The sequence below is a fragment of the Pseudorca crassidens genome, chromosome 3 (genome assembly GCF_039906515.1).
Source record: "Pseudorca crassidens isolate mPseCra1 chromosome 3, mPseCra1.hap1, whole genome shotgun sequence".
NCBI classification, from domain to species: Eukaryota; Metazoa; Chordata; class Mammalia; order Artiodactyla; family Delphinidae; genus Pseudorca; species Pseudorca crassidens.
The window spans coordinates 125,303,425-125,321,557 of NC_090298.1; the positions used below are offsets into that span (position 1 = coordinate 125,303,425).

Sequence of the window (18,133 nt, forward strand, 5' to 3'; positions counted from 1 at the left end):
CCCAGTGGAGCCACTTCCGTTCCAGGTCCATTAATCCTGAACGTGGTCTTGACTATTTGCATTCCACTCAGCTCTTCCACAAAGAAGCCTTGAGACCCATCACTTGTGTCCTGTCCTGCCTCCCCCACGGACCTGTGATTCTCTTTTGCCGCTTAATTCTGCACCCTCTCCTTCCCTCAGCCCTACACCAAATCATGATGGTGGTTCCTTCCTCTTTAGCCTCAGCTCAAATGTCACCTGTTAGGGAGACACCCATCCCTTAGTGTCCATGATTGCCCCCTCTTCTCTTACTTTGCAGATTGCAATAATAAGTCTGTGTGTTTATGTATTGTGTCCTCCCCACTGTTCCTGGCCACACGGTGCTTGGCATGGAAGAAACACTCAATCAGAAGTTGTTGAATAAATGAACAAATGAATGAATGAACTAAAAAAGGAAGGCATACCTTAGTTCTTTACATAAATTACTGCCAAAATCTCTCGTCTTACACATGTCCAAATGATTTTGTTAAACCTACATAATCCAAAATCTCACCTGAACCGAGGGCCTGGTAATTAGGAGTGTGCCCTTCCAGGTCTTTCTCTATGCATTATAGATCTATGTATACGTAGCACCTATATAGGATCCCATTTGTGGAAAAAATGTTTTAACTATTTTACATGATATATTTTGTATATGCTGTATGTTCTCTGTATTATATATGTATTATATCATATATAATACAATATACCCACATATATACATTATCCTAAAGAAGGACATACTGTATATATTTTTCTGCAATTTTCTTTTCTTACTTAATCATATACAGTGAAAATCTTCCCTCACTACTGCATGTAGATCTGTCTCATGTCATTAAAAACTACATATTATTTTTCAAATAAAAATAAGTATAGTACTCCCTCTTGGAGGGATATTCAAATAATCTAGGGATGGTAAGTAGAAACTGTCAGATCACAAGTATCTATCTCTGCCCACTGTTCCCACCTCGCATAGGCCAGAAGGATTTTTGTATTCAAAATGAGGATGGATGAGAGTGTACTCATGAATGGCCAGGAGCAGCACAGGAGTGGGGTGAGGGGGGCAGGCTGATGTGGAGGACAGAAGTATAGGATGGAGCTGGATGGGAACAAGAGAAACGCAACTGGAAAGAAAAGTTGGGGCCTAGGGCCGTGTTAGGCAATTATAGCAATGAGGGGGCAGAAAGTGGAGAGGAGAGCCAGGGACCACCCCAGTTAGGGACAGGAAGTCAGGAAAGAAGGGGGCTCTTTGAGGAGAAGAGAAGCATAGTGGGGGCAGCGGCCTGGGTGAAGCCCCCAAGTTTTCCTCTTTCCCATTATCTGTCTCCCAATGGTTTTGCCACCTGGTTTTCCAACACCAGGAGCATTCGCCTGAGTGAGACTTGTTTATCTCCATTCTGGAGTTATAAAGTTCAAAACAAACTTCCAAACAAAGGGACCCTCTGCTCTGCGGTTCTCAGCTCCATTCTCTTGTGAGGGCAGAGCCAAGATTCTGCTTTCCTGATGATTTTCACAGCTGATTCCACCAAGGATCCCACCCCCAGCTTCCTCCTGCGTCCTTCCCGGCTGCCTCTGATTGTTGTGGACATCCTCACGGGTATTGCTTTTTTAGCCTCTTTTAACCCTTTTCTTCCTATCCTAATAACTGCGCAGGGAAGATAAGATTGTTTCCCCAACAGAAGCTAATTGGAGCTTTTAGACTGGACCAATGGTCTCTCCAAAGAGCTGAATTCATCAGCACCCAGCTGGATGTAGTATTAAAAGAACCCTAGACAAGAAGAACTGGTCAGTTAAGCCCCCTGTAATTGGAAAATTCTGAGGCATATTTTCATGGCCACCACTCTATGGAAAAGCCCAAAAGTTCTACATCAGTAGAAAATGACAGGACTGTCTCTGAGGGTAGGTATAAATGAGGGATGATATTAATAATTAGCATACATCGTCTTCATTTGCCAAGCATTACACTGAATATTATCATACACACAACAATCCATGAGGTAGGTACCATATTATAACCATTTTACAGATGAAGAATTTGAGGCTTATAGAGGCTGAGTCTCTTGCTAGTAAACGATGGAGCTAAGACTGAAAATCAGCCAGGCTGGAAACTGCTCCTGAGCTCTTAACCAAGCCACCATCTCGTTTACCTAATTCACACTTGGCTTAGTTAGTTACCGTCTATCCTCACTCCTCCCCAAAGATTTATGCTCCAGGAGGCCAGGGTCCTTGTCTGTCTTCTTGTATCCCCAGCTGTCAGCACAGGGCCTAGCACCGAGTAGACACACAATAAATGACTGCTGAATGAATGATATGCTTTTATTTGACAATGTAAACCTGAAATCTGAAAAGTTCTGAACATTGAGGTTTTGGGTGATAACTAAATATGTTCACTGAAAAGTCTTAATTTTACATATTAAATTTACCTGAACTTTCTCCCAGGGGGAAAAGAAATTAGAACCTAGCAAGTTACATGTAACTTGGGAATTGAATAAAGAATCTCAATCTGAAAATGTAGGGGGTCTCTAAAGAGATCTTTGGGAATCATTTAAGTATGTATTAAGCACTACTATGTTTTCAAAGTTATTCTAGGCCTTTTCAGTAGCAAAGAGTGGTGAATCACCTGGGATGCTTGTTTCAAATGCAGAGCAAGGGAACCAGGAGCCATTTTTGCAGATCTCTCAGGTGATTATTATACAAACAAAATTGTGAGGAGGTTCCCCCTCCATTGGCAACAACTCCTAATAAGCTATCAAAACGTGTTTCAACCATTACCCTTCAATTTATCTAAAGATCCTTTAATGGCTGTCACATCTTGGAGTCCTGAGCCATATCAAAGTTTTTCACCCTGTGTAAGGTAGAAACATTGTATTTACCTAAAAGATGTTCTTTCCCCAGTTTTAAGAGGGTGGCCACCTACCCTTACCCTGGCCTCTCAGACTCTGATGCAGTGACTCACTCTCACAAGGGACCAACCTAGAAACGAGAAGCTCTAGTCCAGTTCTGCCACCACATGTTGTGTGTCTGAGGGCAGGTGGCTCAGCCTCTCTGACCCACTGTTTCCTTGTCTACAAATTGGGGGTGTGAGTGTTCACAGCTTTTTTATTCTACCCGTGCTCTAACCAGAGACATGGTATAGACAGGGATTATGTGTCCTTTCAGTCTTGTTCTTCTACACTCCAAAATCATGGTTCTGTGACGACGAACTAGGTTCAGAAGGTGACAGGGCAAGTAGTCAGGGGAATGTAAAAAATCTCACCTCACTGAATTCACCATGACCAAGAGAATCAGAATTTAGGTCTCTTTAATACACACCTACAAAAACTGATTCCAGGAAAAAGAAAACTTTTGGCCATACATAACTGGGTGAACCAGTGAGGTTGAGTCATGAGGGTGCTCACCTGCTGTTTGCCTCAGACAGGGAGTTTCAAGGCGGGCGTTCCTGGAGCTTCTACTCTTGAGGGCTGCACGATATTAGATCCAGGAGAGACCTGGGGCGTTCTGTCAACAAATATTTATTGATACCCACTATGTGCCAGGTGCTCTTCTAGGTATTGAGGGCCTGGCAGTGATGCCAACTGACAAGACCCATACTTTGATGGAGCTAATATTCTCACGGAGAAGAGGGATGATGAAAAATATTGTAACAAATGGGTCAGTGATAAGGAGTATGAAGGGGGAGGCAGGGACAGAAGTTAGCAGACTGGAGGAACCCCTAATCTCTTATCCACGTGTCCAGTCGCCACCTTCTACACTTGGGGACGAAGAGGCAGAGACAGCAGTCACCTGCTCAAGACCAGACTATACCCGGTTGGTGAGAAGCAGAGTTGGAAGTGAACGCTGTCTTCCTGCAAAGCCAATCCTTTCTACACAGACCCTCCCCATGAAGGGTCTATTTTCCTATCGTGGTCTAGTCCTTAGAACCCAGAATCAAGGGGGGGAAACAGCGCTCAAGCACCCCCTTGTTGGCCGCAGGACACAGGGTCCCATCCGCCCCCTTCACAGCCCAGCACCCAGGGAGAAGCCCGGGCGGGGCGGGGCCTGGACACGCGCCGATGCGTCCAGCAGGTGGCAGCAGCGAGCGGCCGCGCCCCCTGCGCAGCCACCCCGAGAGCCGGCATCATGGATGTCGAGCTCTCCTATTTCGCTTTGCTCGCCTTGGAATTCGAGACCCCAGACGAGGACCAGGATTCATGAACCGGTCGCAGGGGCCCGGGCAGGGGCCTCTGGCTCCCGACGCTGGCCGAGAGGTGGGTCCTGGGGCGGGTCGCTGCTCGCGGCGCCCGGGTGGGGACGCCCTGTCCAGCGGAGCCGGGTGCCCCGCGCGCTGCCCCCGCCCTGCCTCCCTGTGGTCCACACCCCCTTTGGGCTCCCGAGCCGCTGGGCTGCAATAGTCGGGGTGCGCGCGAGCAGGCGCTGCCAGCCCTGCTTCTGCCCGGCAGTCGGGTCCCAGGAGCGGACGGACCCGGCTCCCGCGTCCTCTCTGCCTCCTCCTCCTTGCTGCTCTCACCTGCGCCTATTAGCCCCCTCGTCTTCAAGGCCAGGGGCTACAGCCCAGACTGAGAGGGGGACAGCAGAAAGAGAGCACCTGAGGATACAGAGCTGACACTGGACTGCCCTTTTCACCCCCAGGTGATGAGTGAGGTCGGAAGATCGCAAGATTTAAAAAGCATCTGGAGTCTCTGTATTGAAAGACCCAGTGCAAAGGCATCACCATGAACACGAGCAGTAAGTGGGTCCTCCTCTTCTTTGCCATGGGAACAGGGTGGGGGCGGGAGGTGCAGGAGCCGGCGCTGGGGCTGCCTGGAAGGAGGAAGAAGCCTGGCACGCGGGGACACATGGCCCCCAGACTCCTCTTTGGTCCTTTCTGTGCTCCCTCCTGGGCACAGGGATGTGGCTCCGGCTTTTCATGATGATGTGCTCATGTTTTATTGGCAGCGCCACTTGTCTGTGTGGGGAAGGCTGCTTGTCTCCTTCTAGCAATGCCTGGCAAGGCCTCGGAAGCAGTAGTGTGGCCATTGTCTGACTCGGGGGGCTCTGAGGAGACCTCTGGGCTCACAGCTGGAAAGCCAAGGAAGGCCCTGCCTTGTCCTGGAGCCGGGAGGAGCAGGGAGGCTGGCCTCGGGCTGGTGGGTGGGTGAGTGGATGTGGGCAGGCCGTGGGATAGGAACGAGCAGTTTGATAAACAGATCATCAGGAAGCCACCTTTGGGTCTGGAGATTGTGAAATATCCTGCTCTTGTGTGCAGGCAGCCCCAGGGGCACAGGGCTGATTTTTTCACACACCTGCAGGCTCTTTAGCCATCATGAGAATGAGAGAAAAGAGACAAGCCCTTCGGCTAAGGTCTCTTAACATCCCAGAAGCAGCAACTGCTCTGCAGAGCCAGCACCAGACATTTTGCTGCTGGGCTGAGCCTCAGCTGCTGAGAAATGCAGTAAGAAATACGAGGCCCAATCCCTTTCTCCTCAATATAGTCCCTTTGACCATGGGCACCTGCTGGGGCGGGTGGCATGGGTGCCACCTGGAAGGAGTTCGGGGTTCAAGTCCCCCCTCCTGCCTCCCGGCCAGCTTTGCTTGTCTGGGTTATTTAGCAGCAGGCGGTGTTGTTAAACCAGAGAACCCCTAGGAACATTCACTTCCCTGGGTCTATGACTTTGCCATCTCCTCTCTGGATCCCAAATTGCTCATCTGTGAAATGAGAAGGGTTGAATTAGAGGTCCTTCTAATCTAAGAATCTGCAAGTTTCTTCTAAAAAAGCTAGAGCTGAGAAGCAAGGCCATAGAAATCAATACCTTCTGAGGCTGTGCCCAGACCAAACCCAGTTTCCTCACCCTCCCTCCATTTTAAGGCTTATGGCATGGAAGGGGGGAAAACAAAGCGAAAGCCAGGGAGATGGAAATGAAATATATTTATTTACTATGTATTTGTATGACTCATCTCTCTGCTGTCTTCCTTTGTGTATTACATAGCTATGCTAAGCAAGCGAGTGTAGCTGGACTCCCTCTGCCTCTTACAGCCCAAGAATTTTGCCTCTTGATTTTGACAATCTGGAACAGGGCCACGGCTTCACACCAGGCTCAGGAAAAGAGCAAAAATTAGGTAGAACTGATCACCTAATGGGCCACATATTTGCATCTGTGTGCTCTCAGACAAGTAAGGATGTGAACTGCCTGTCGCTTCTCACTGTCTCTAGGGGAAAAAATTTTTTATGGGAGTCCTTTCTCACTAAACGACAGAAGAGAAAGGTGGCTCATTTATTTTTCAAGGAACTAAGAAATAAGGTAACAAGCAACAGACCCTGCCCTTTTCTCTCTTTGGAATCATAAGGAATTCTCGTCCCATTAGCAACACTGAGTATTCCTGAAAGAAGGAAACAGATTTTACTTCTTTTAAATTTTCAAATAACAACCAATAGAATTGAATACTGCAGAAGAAGAGGACTAACAAAAATGCCATTCCAGCCTCATATACTTTTTCTAAGTGGGGAGAGTGTGTTTATTTTCTGGGAGTGGTGGAAAATAAACAGAGTGACTTGGACAGTCCTGGGGGCCCCTGAGGTTCCCTAAGAGGAAGTGCTTCTCTAAAGGGCTGCCTGGGGGCACACTGGAGAAACTCACGCTCAGGCTTAGAGGCTGGGCTTCATCATCATTGAGGTTCCTCTCCACCCTGGGAGTCTGCAAAAGGAGAGGGTAGAAATCAGACATTGCAGGAGTGACAGGGTCATAAGGTCACAGGGACAGAACGTTGGCATGAGGTCCTTGGAGTGACCTGATGTAAGCAAAAATGCTCTCCCCCTTAGGATGTGAAATTCTTAACTCAGTCCTCATCATGCCTGAAATTGAACCTAAGAGAAACTGTTCCTCGGTTTTTCTTTCACTTCCACTTACCGAGTCCTCACTCTTTACCAGCCACTGGGCTATGCATTTCACCTGCACCATCTACCCAGGCTCTCACATCCAACCTGTGAGATGGGCATTATTGCTCCAGTTTTACAGGTGAAACCTTTTAGCTAATGTTCAATAACTTCTTCAAGTAGTGCAGGTGATTGTTGGATTTTGAAACGTACTTGGGTGCATAGCATTTTCGACAGTGTGTGCCATGCCTAACCAACAGTTCAGATGTCACCATTGAGGTGGGGGCAAAGCATGCGCTTATTATTACACTGCTAATCACTTCATCTGGAGAAGAGCAGCCTCGGCTACAGTCTTACAGCTCATAAGAGTTGATATAGCTCGGGCCCTGCAATCAGGTGGGTCCTGCAATCAGGTGGGCCCAGGTTCTAGTTCTCCTGTTTTCACTTATTAACTGTGTGTTCCTCAGCATGGTTGTGTCATCTGCAAAATGGGAATGATGGGACCTACCTCAGAGTGGAATGGAGATGATTGTTCATGTGTCGTGTAAAGTTCAGAGTGGTAACCGGGACATAGCTGGCATCATGTCAGCGATGGTGGCCAGGCTGTCATTGTCACTGCAGTAGTCATTGTGGTTCTTGTCATTGTTGACTTGATGAAATTAGCGAGCAGGTCATTCAACCTCTCGGATGTCACATCTTTGTCATAAATTGAAAGGAATGTGGAAGTGTGATCTTGAGGATTAAACAGGATTGTGAGAGATTGCTTTGTAAGTATATGTAAATTTTTTAAAATTTATTATTTATTTATTTATTATTTTTGGCTGCGCTGGGTCTTCACTGCTGTGCACGGGCTCTCTCTAGTTGTGGCGAGTGGGGGCCACTCCTCGTTGTGGTGCACGGGCCTCTCATTGCAGTGGCTTCTCTTGTTGCAGAGCATGGGCTCTAGGTGTGCGGGCTTTCAGTAGTTGTGGCTCGCGGGATCTAGAGCACAGGCTCAGTAGTTGTGGCACACGGGCTTAGTTGCTCCGTGGCATGTGGGATCTTCCCGGACCAGGGCTCGAACCTGTGTCCCTTGCATTGGCAGGCAGATTCTTAACCACTGCGCCACCAGGGAAGCCCCTGTAAATTTTTTTTTATTAATAAGAAACACGTCTCAGATGGCAAAAACAGGGGAGTGCCAAGTCAGTGACTCCTCAGAGTACATTTTAGTTTCATCAGAATTCTTTCTTCTGAATTCTAGCTGAGCTTTAGCACACCACAAAGCAGGGCTGTGAGAGAAATGGGTGATTTTGGAGATGTAGAGTGGGATGGTGGTCCAGACCTGGCAGAATGCAACAGGTGGGCTCCAGCCTTCTGAGCCAGTAAGGAAAAGGGGAGGAGGGCTCCTTGCAGAGAGAACAAGACACCAAAGGCATGAGCAGGCCACCCAGGGCTAGTACTGAGATGGTACCTCCCCTGGGCCAAGGGCTTCTGGGAAAACAGAGTCATCATTTGTACCTTGGCCTCTGTGGGGTGTGTCTACTGTCCAACCTTTCCTTCCCCCTGCACACCCAACCTAGTTCCAGGGATCTGTTATTTGACTCCAACCTGCTGAGGCAGCCTCCTAACTGGTCTCCCTTCACCTACTGCAGCCCCCTTCAGTCTCCTCATCCATCCTCCGCATCACACTTCGCTTAAAATGCAGATCCCATTGCTCTTAAGATGCAAGAGGAAACCCCTCAGCAAGGCCTGGAGGGTCCCCTGTGGCCCAGCCTTGCTCACAGCCCAACCTCATCCACATGTGCCTCTACAGTCTCCATGTTCCTGTCATGTTTGCCTCCTTCAATTCCCTCCTGGAAAGTTCCCTGCCACCAGTACCAGCCCCTCTGCCCACCACCCCTGCTCACCCAGGATGGCCCCTCCTTACCTTCCCAGCCCCAGTCCAGCTAACAGTCCCCGATGATGTTCTCCTCTGTGCACCTTGGCCCTGTTCCTTCAGAGCTTTGTCTGTGTCATCACACACTCACCCCTGTGTCTCATTTTCCAGAACCTACAGAGCAAGAAAAGAGCTGACCCCAGACCCCTTGCTCTCACATGATCCCCAGAGCCATGAGGGCCTCACCACCTAATGTGCATTTTCTTAGGCAACAGTAAGTCTTTGGTTATTCCCTGTCAGTGTCTCCCATTCCCTGTTGGCCCCAGGAGTTCCCAAGACCTGGGAATCAAAGCCAGGGGAGACTGAGTTGACCCCAGAGCATCAGAGGCCCTGAGCACCAGAGTCAATTCTGTGTGTCGTAAAATGCTGTGCTTTGCTTGGGTTGGAACTCCCAGAGCTCCTGAAGCCTGTGGCTTTCCTAGGCACAGAGCCAGCGCTGGCTCATCCTTGAGGTTGGAGAGCGTCCTGCATACCATGTACAGTGGTACCAAGAGCCATTCTCCCTCATTTCATTGGCTTCTTCTGATGGCCCCTTCCTTGGTTGTTATCATGGATTGGCATGCCAACAACCTACTTTTTTGGAGTAGACTTTGTTTTGTAGAAGAGAGCATTAAGGGGTCATATAACCCTCACAGAGATGTCATGGGATAGCAGACAGCACACTGGGGCAGTAAAAGCCCAAGCTTTGGGGTATGGATTCCTGAGTTCAAATTTAAGATCTGTCATGTAGTCTCTCTATAATATTGGACAGGATACATCATGTCTCAACCTGAATTTTTATCATTATAAAATGTGGGCAGTAGTGCCAGTTGGGTTGTTGTGACGATTAAGTGAAATAACATGAGAAACTCAGTGGTGGTGGGTCTCAGGGAATGAAGTTGAATCTTAAGTTGAGTTGGCCATTGAGTAGAACAAAGTTCTGAAATGATGGTGTCATAAGAGCCAAACCCTCTAGTTGAAAATTAGCCTGTTTTGCTGGTATTGTGGCCAGCGCTGGGTTCTGTACCTAAGAGAGCCACGGCTTTCAGGAAGCCTTCAGGAAGATGATTAACCTGGTATTGTATATGGCATGAGTCTAAAAGGGCAAGGCAGGAAGTTAGATCCTAGATGAGAGACAATTAGCCTAGTTCAGAAAAGGTCTGATGGCCAGGATTTGGGTGGCTGTAAGAATAGAAATAAGTGGAAAGATGCTTTAGAAAATAAAGTCTGCATGGCCTTGCACCTGATCGAGTTATAGGGTGAAAGAGAAGAGGAGTCTGTCTTAGGGTCCTGGCAGGGAACAGATGTGCAATTTGAGGGGAGTTAAACAGGAGGAGTCTTTGCAAGTGTGTGAGAAGGGTGTAGAGAAACAAACAAGGAGAAGCCAGGATGGCCCAAGACTGGGAGGCTAGTAACAGCGACCCATTACCACTCTTACCACACCTGCCCCCAGACCTAAAAAGGAAAAAAAAAAAAAAAGGAAGCCAGAGACCCAGTAAGCTGTAGGGGAGGGACTGCCTGGTAGGAGCTGTGGCCTCTGGCTCCCGGAAGGCAGCCAGCTCATGGCAACACCCCAAGGAAGGAACCAGGGGAATAAATATCCTGACCTCTCTCTCCTTCCTCCCTTGGATTTCCTATGGTACCCGATCCAACCAGGAGCCAGAGGGCAAGGAAGGCTCTGGCTTGATGGGCCCACCATGGTCAGCCTCCCAGGGTAGAGAGGGAGCAGAGTGGATCTGGGGAGGCAAGGGATTTCAGCATTGAAGACACCCAGCACAAGGAGCACAATGACCTTCCTCTGCTAATGTCATTGCCCAGGTCAGGAACGCTAAGAATTCCTAGAGGAAAGGATCCATTGTAAACACAAACACAGGAGGATACTCTCTAAAGAAATTCTAAATTTGCAAAACAGATGAAATAGAGATGATTGTATACTTCATAAGAATAGAGATTTGTTTTTAAACAGTGCTTCCCAAATGAATGGAGCACTTGTTGACAAATGACCACTTAAGGCTAAGGGATGGTTAGAGGAATAATATAAGGAACAAGGTTAAAACAGTCCAAAATGAGTATAACACATCTCTGCAAATCACAATGTGATTTCAAGAGTACTTGCGTTGCATAAAGGAAGTGATATCAGTTCTGAACGCCAACACTCCTATCTGGCAAAAGCTTTATCTGACTGAGATAACATCTGGTGTCCGTGAATGTCAACAACTGGCTAATACCCGGCATTAGCCAGTACCGTTGTAAAGAACAGAAAACAACCAGAAGTGTGTGAGTACCTCTTACTTGTTGGGTGTTTCGCCAGTTAAATTGTTTTTAAAGGGCACAGCTGGGTTCGCCTTCCAGCTCTGCCCTTTCCTTGCTGTGTGTGCTTGGGCAAGTCACTTACCTTCTCTGTACCTCTGATCCTCATCTCGAATGATAATCACAGGGGGTGTAGTAATAGTGCCTCTCTCACAAAGTTGTTATAAAGAATAAATAAGTTGAGTTGTGAATTGCTTAAAATGGTGCCTGGCATATAGCAAATGTTTATAAAACGAATAAAAATAGTGTATATTAGTTTGCCAGAGCTGCCGTAACACAAAAGTACTACAAACTGGGTGGCTTAAATGACAGAAATGTATTGTCTCACAGTTCTGGAGCTGAAAGTCCAAAATCAAAGTGTCAGCAGGGTTGGTTCCTTCTGAGGGCCATGAGGAAAGGATCTGCTCCAGGCCCCTCTCCTTGGTTGTGGGTGGCCATCTTCCCTCTGTTGTCTCTTGACATTCGTTTTCTGTCTGTGCATATCTCTGTGTCCAGATTTCCCCTTTTGATAAGGACACCAGTCTTACTGGATGAGGGCCCACCCTAATGACATCATTTTAACTTGATTACCTCTGTAAAGACCACATATCCAAATAAGGTCACATTCTGCAGTACTAGGGCTTAGGACATCTCTATACAAATTGGAGGGGACACAATTAAATCCGTAACACAGTGTTTGTTAAGTAAATGACTCCTCAAGGAAAATATTTCCCTGTGGATCAGTTTTCCTGAATACCGGCCACTCCCCAGGGCTAGTGTAGGATGCTGATAATTGGTTATCCACCTAGTCTTGATGTTTAAACCCTCATTTTACCGGCTCTGACCAGCAGAGGTGGAGCCTGCCCCTGAGAACTTGAAGGGGAGTGTTCACACGTAGAAGGTGCCCAGAAAAGAGGACCGCGCTGACTCGGTGTTCCACAGTCAGTCTGTCTGCAGAAAACACACTCCCCACCTTACCCCTATTCTGGTCATTATGCACAAGTGTAGCATTTCAACAGTGAAATGGAATTTACAGTCGTGGTAGTGTTTTTCAATCTACCTACTTCCTGGGAACGTCCAGCGTGGATAATAAGAATTGGATTGTTCATTTGTTCACTCAACAGATATTTACTGACCACGAGCTCTGTGCCGAGCATGTTGCTGGAGACACAGCAGTAAATATATCAGGCATGGTCCTTGCTTTCGTGGATCATACGGGTCCGCCAAAATGGGCCAGCTGGTGGCCAGCATGATGAGACGTGTTTTATTTGCCCTACACCAGCTTTTCAGTGAGTTTGAATTATTTGCAAACACTCAGAAATCAAAATTGGGATTTCTAGCTTCTCTTTAAAAACAGTTGAAAGACCTTGCATCCCTGCCTCTATGTTCCTACATGACAGACAACAGTAAGTAGAATTGCCTGCGTTCAGGGGGACATGTACTGGTCTCTAGAGAGCCACAGTTGCCACCACTTCCTATTACATTGCACAAGGACAGCTTAATATTTTTCTGTTACCTTGCCACTCTAGGCATTTGAATTTATTTTGAATTGAAGTATAATTGATTTACAGTATTGTGTTAGTTTCAGGTATACAACAAAGTGATTCGTGTATATATTTTTTTCTTTTTTTTTTTCCATTATAAGTTATTATAAGATATTGAGTATGGTTCCCTGTGCTATACAGTAAATCCTTATTGTTTATCTATTTTATATATGGGCGTTTGAATTTTTTAACCCTAGTCTAGTAGATGATCCATATAACATCAAACACAGATCTGAGGAAACCGCAGCATATCTGTTCATCATAGGAGACAGTCCTGTCTGGAGTTAGCAATTGATTAACAATGCCATGCTGTAAAGTACTCTTGAAGTGAGCAAAATCCTGCTTCGTGTCCTTATTTCCCCAGCTGACCCATTCCCAGAGGGTGAGATCATATCCTGTTGGTTACAGTTGGGCAAACAATGTCCTACCCCCATCTCCTAGAGGTCAGTTTCACTTCCAGGGGAATCTGTTAGTAGGGGGTGGGACATAGACCAAAGGAAAGCAGTTCTGGATAACTGGTCCCAGCTCTGGGTACCTTTTCCAGCCAAAGGAAGGTACCCTGGGAGGCTGGACCGTTCCAGAGATTGTTGTGACATATGGGACATGCCTGTTCCAGTGGAGGACATCTAGTCAACAGCATGAGCTCTCTATCAGTAAGGTCAGTCTATATACCCACCCAGCTAAGGGATAATTACTGAAAGGTCACACATTGACCCTAAATGGCTACTCAAGACCTCTCCTCTGTTATGATGGGGGTCTCCTGCGTGAGAAAGAAAGGTGAGAAATTGGATAATGCTAACATTTCTTCACTTGAGAGCAGATTTTTCTTCATTTCTCTGGAAGAAATCAGCCTAGCAAATCATTCATAGAAGGCAAAGCACAGTGCCTAGTACATTGTCAGTGCTTAAAAGATACTTGCTGAATCAATTCATTAATTTAAAAAACCCACTCTCTTTTTCTTTATGAAGATCTCTCTTACTTTCATTTTTATGACCATTTGCTAAGTTGCCCACCTGGATATTCCAAGGCACTTCAAATTCAAACTAAAATTTAATAAACTTATTCTTTTTAAAAGAAAAAAAACCTTCTTCTACTCTGTGGTTCCAGTTGATTGCTAGAAACTCCATCTACCCAGGAACAAAAGTTAGTAGTCAGAAAGTAGCCCCCATCTGCATTTCCCTTTCCTTCACTCTCCTGTGTTCAGTCTGTGTCCACATCTGGTCATTCCTACCTCCCAAACATGGCCTGAACTCTTCCTTCCTCAACTGCCATCACTTCCCAACGTCTGTGGCACCAGCCATTGGAGTAAATGGTTGGGGGAGAGCTGAGTTGCTCTCAGGTTCACTTGGAGGCATCAGAGCCATGTGGGCTGCCCAACAGTGTGATTCCAGGCTGCAGGGGCAGGAGGCGGTCATAGCACTGCTCTGCAGAACCCTGATTAGGCTGTATGTGAGCAGTGCGTTCAGGGCGGAGCATGCCTAGGAACTGTGGGAGGACTTGAAACACGCTGGGGAGAGGGCCCTGAAGGAGCAGTAGGGAGTTAGCCCCACACTCTGGTTTTGTGTCCCCAAGAGAGTATGGATGATCCTTTGCTACTGGGTTGTGCTACTGGGTTGTGCCCTGCACCCCAGAAGTCGTAGCCTCTTTTCTGAGGGCACCACCATCCAGACAGAAGGTCCACACAGGCTCCACTTTGCTGTCTTATTGCCCCCTGTGCTGTGGTTACTGCTGTGTGCTCGTGCCACAGGCCCACCCCCTCTTTTGGCAGAATGCCACTCCCTACTGCATGTATCATTTCAAAAGCTTTTTCCTCGCATCTGCTTAATTTTGTGCAAAGCACAGGTCTTTCTCCATGGGCTGTTATCTCTTGTCCTCGCCGGCACCAGCAGGGCCAATGAAAGGACTGCTTTGCAATAGTCTAATGACACAGTTGATCTATTTTAAGCACCTGAAGCACACTCCACCGAGTGCCAATCTTCCCACAGCAAGCTGCTCTCAGCGTGCAGGGGCAGGGCCAGCCCGAGGTCTGTTCCTGCTTTTTGAAATCTGGAGAAAGAGCCCAGGGATCCAGACCCTGCCCATCCAAGGATGATCTAAGGCAACTGTATAATTAGGTATTTTCACAGTCAGCATGAGATGTTCTACAAGGAGAATTGCCTGTGATTATAGGGCGTAGGAACCTCAGATGACCATAAATTCCTTTTTCAAAGGGCAGAGACAGAGCCTCGGCCCTCTACATGTAGGGAGAAGGGACCTGGGAGGCAGCATTTCAGAAACAAAGAGAAGCCCAAGCGCCATCAGAGATGCCTTAGCCTCACACCCATTTTCTCCTCCTCCTAATCAAGAGGCATTCTTTTCCAATTACAGCCTATTTGAGTGCAGTTGTTTACAGATAGTATTTATTTAATCCTTACAACAATCCTGCATGGCCCTTCCCTGCTCTGTATCTAAGGATGGTCCCCCTCTGTGTTGTTGGCTTTCACCATCCTTCACAGAACTCACCACAGTCGGTAATTGTTTTAGCCATTAGCTTGTTTTCTTCATTTCTGTCTCTTTTCCCTTTTGGACTATAAGCCACATCATGGCTCTGTGACAGGCCTGTTTTGTTCACTGCTGAGTCCTCCAAACTCATTACAGCACTTGGCACAAAGTGATGACTGCCAGTGACAGTTCATGTTTGTTGAGCATTAACTGTGTGCCAGGCACAGTGCTAAGCTCTTCATAGACATGAATGCACTTAACCTTCACGGAAGTCCTGTGAGGTAGATGCTAATAATATCCTCATTTTACAGAGGTGCAAACCGAGGCTCAGAAAAGAGGTCGCTGGCCCTAAGTCTCATATTTAACAAGTAACGAAGCCGTGAATGAATATGTGAATGGATGAATTTCACATGGAATATTTAATACTCCCATTTTGCATAAAAGGGAAATGAGGTTCAAAGGTCACACGAGCTGGGAGGTGGTGGGGCAGGTGTTTGAAACCATGTCGAGCTGACTCCGAGGATCTTTTCCCTCCTCCCTTCTTCCTCCTTTTCACCGTCTTTCCCCATTTTACTGTGACGAGAGTCACGGGGGGAAAGTATGGGTTAGGGTGGCTGGTCTTGTTTCCTGTTGGATGTCCCAGCACTGCTCCCCTGTTCACTAGGGCAATGACACAAATCCCTGCTCTGTGCATGGCGATGTGCCAGGCGCTGTGGGATCGGAGATGCACAGGACAGAGAGTGTGACCTCAGGCGGCCTCCTTCCAGCATCACCCAGGGGCAGACATGAGCATGTGTGGCTAAAATATGGCGAAACCCTCTTGAGCGCTGAGAGGGAAGGACAGAGTGAAGAGGGAGACAGGCCAAATTCCCCTGGAAGACCTGGGGAATACTTTGTGGAGAAGGTAGCACTCAGTCTAGACCTTGAGAAGTAGCTTGGAAGCGGACGAAGGGCATTCCAGATGGGCTCATCCATCCGTTCTCCCAGGCAAGCTTCCACGATCGCTTGTTATACAACTTCTGCATCCCCGGCCCCTGGCTTGTTGGGGGGAGGGCGAAATAAACAGATACAGAGAGTTTCGGGAAAGGTCAGGAAGTCCGGTTGTCTGTAATCTATGGAGTATGAGGAGGTGGCCAGTGAGGAAATAAGGCTGGGGAGCTGGGGAGGATCAGATCTCTGAGAGTTTTACACGCCAGGCCGGGGAGTATTTGTTACAGTCTGTGGCCAGTGAGGAGCCATGAGAGGTTTTGAGCTGAGCAGTGACACCCCCACCGCCGCTGCCCCCACCCCCCGCCCCTGCCACCGAGCTGTGCATTATTTAGGAAGATCTCCTTGGCAACACGCACCTGATGGATGGGAGAGCCCAGAGGCAGTAGAGGCAGGCTAAGCACCATGGAGCAGGTGTGAGTGGGTGAGAGGGGAAGGCGTGAGGGGCAGAGAGGACGAGCTGGCAGTGGTTCCCCCAGCCACACTCTGCATTGCTGTCAGCGTTACTGCTCTTGTCCTCGCAAGTGGACCTGTTATCTGATTCTGATTGCTGGGACTGTGCGAACTGATACTTTGAAAACTGGGTTACTGACCAAATCGAGACGCCTTAGATAGTGTATTTGATAAGCATTTGAGCTGTGGAGTCAGACTGCCTGGGTTCAAATTCCAGCTCAGCCACCGACTAGCTGTGCAGCCTTCAGTGACTTGCTTTACTCCCTACCCTCACACACAGCTTCAGGTTCCTCTCAAGAAGGGAGTAATAGGGGAGGGCTGAGTAAGGGAATGGGTGTTAGATGCTTAGCACGCATGCAATAATGATTAACAGCAGTAAAGTGGGGAAATACATTTGAATGTGTTGGGAAAACCCCCTTCTTCTTTCTTTTTTTTTTTTTAAATGGTGGTATCTTTTTTTAATACATAAATTTATTTATTTATGGTTGTGTTGGGTCTGCGTTGGGTCTTCACTGCAGTGCGCGGGCTTCTCATTGCGGTGCCTTCTCTTGTGGAGCACGGGCACTAGGCGCGCGGGCTTCAGTAGTTGTGGCACGTCACCTCAGCAGTTGTAGCGCATGGGCTCTAGAGCGCAGGCTCAGCAGTTGTGGCTCATGGGCTTAGTTGCTCCTCGGCATGTGGAATCTTCCCAGACAGGGCTCGAACCCGTGTCCTCTGCATTGGCAGGCGGATTCTTAACCACTGCCTCACTAGGGAAGTCCCGGAAAACCCCTTTCAATATACAAATTAATCAACGTATGGTATGGTTAGGACCAGTCACCTCTTGATCTTTCCATTGGAAAGGGGAGCAGAGGTATGTACTGATAACCCAGGACTTTTATTTAGCTAACATTTAAGGAGGGCTTTATTATATGTCAAATTATATTCTAAACTTTCCGTGAATTGTCTCTTTTGATCCAGGCGTGAGTCAGCAGTGAAATTAATGTTGTAGAGGACAGTCCTACTTGAATAGGGAGCATGTATTGGCAGACTTTTTCTGTAAAGGGCCAGGTTGTAAATATTTTGGGCTTTGTGGGCCATACGGTCTCTGAGGCATGAAAGCAGCCCATGACAATATGTGGTCAAATGGATGAGGTGACATCCGATCACAATTTATTTCCAAAAATAAAGGTGGAGGGGGATTTAACCTGTGGGCCAGTTTGCCGACCCTTATGCTAGATGACCTCTAAGACCTCTTCCAACATGAGAATTCCAATCTAAAATGATGATACAGAAATGCCTAATCTCTCTTATTTAGTTCATCTTTGTAACTACAAAGGAAGTTTACTTCAAATATGATAAAGATTACACTGGAAAGATAAACCCAGAAAGGACTGTAGAAGGCCTTCTCCATTCCCTGTGTGCCTTCATTTTCTGCACAGCCCATAATTCACACTGTGGTATTACATGACTCATGTGACCACTAAATGCCAGGCTGCACAGGCTGCCCTGGGGTCTGTTGAGTAGACAGCTCTTGATATTTAGGCCAGAGGCTCTCCACTTGGGAAAAGCCATAAAAGGCAATATTCCATGCCAGTGCCTCAGTGTCCAAAGCAAAGTCTCCTCCTACTTTGCTCC

At 47.5% G+C, this 18,133-nt stretch overlaps 1 protein-coding gene across 10 annotated transcripts in view; it reads left to right on the forward strand.

The window, feature by feature from the left end:
- The window catches only part of ABLIM3 (actin binding LIM protein family member 3), a 178,709-nt gene that overhangs the window by 29,969 nt on the left and 130,607 nt on the right, over nt 1–18,133 (forward strand). For 7 of the 10 annotated variants that reach the window (XR_010942177.1, XR_010942178.1, XM_067732201.1 and 4 more), the window contains exons 1-2: nt 4,096–4,265; nt 4,648–4,743. Coding sequence is in view for 8 of the 10 variants with exons in the window: in XM_067732201.1 (XP_067588302.1) it covers nt 4,731–4,743 (13 nt within the window). In the remaining 2 variants the exon portion in view is untranslated. Of the gene's footprint in view, nt 1–4,095; nt 4,266–4,647; nt 4,744–18,133 lie in introns of those variants that run through there. The other 3 variants (XM_067732207.1, XM_067732208.1, XM_067732202.1) reach the window with 2 other exon arrangements.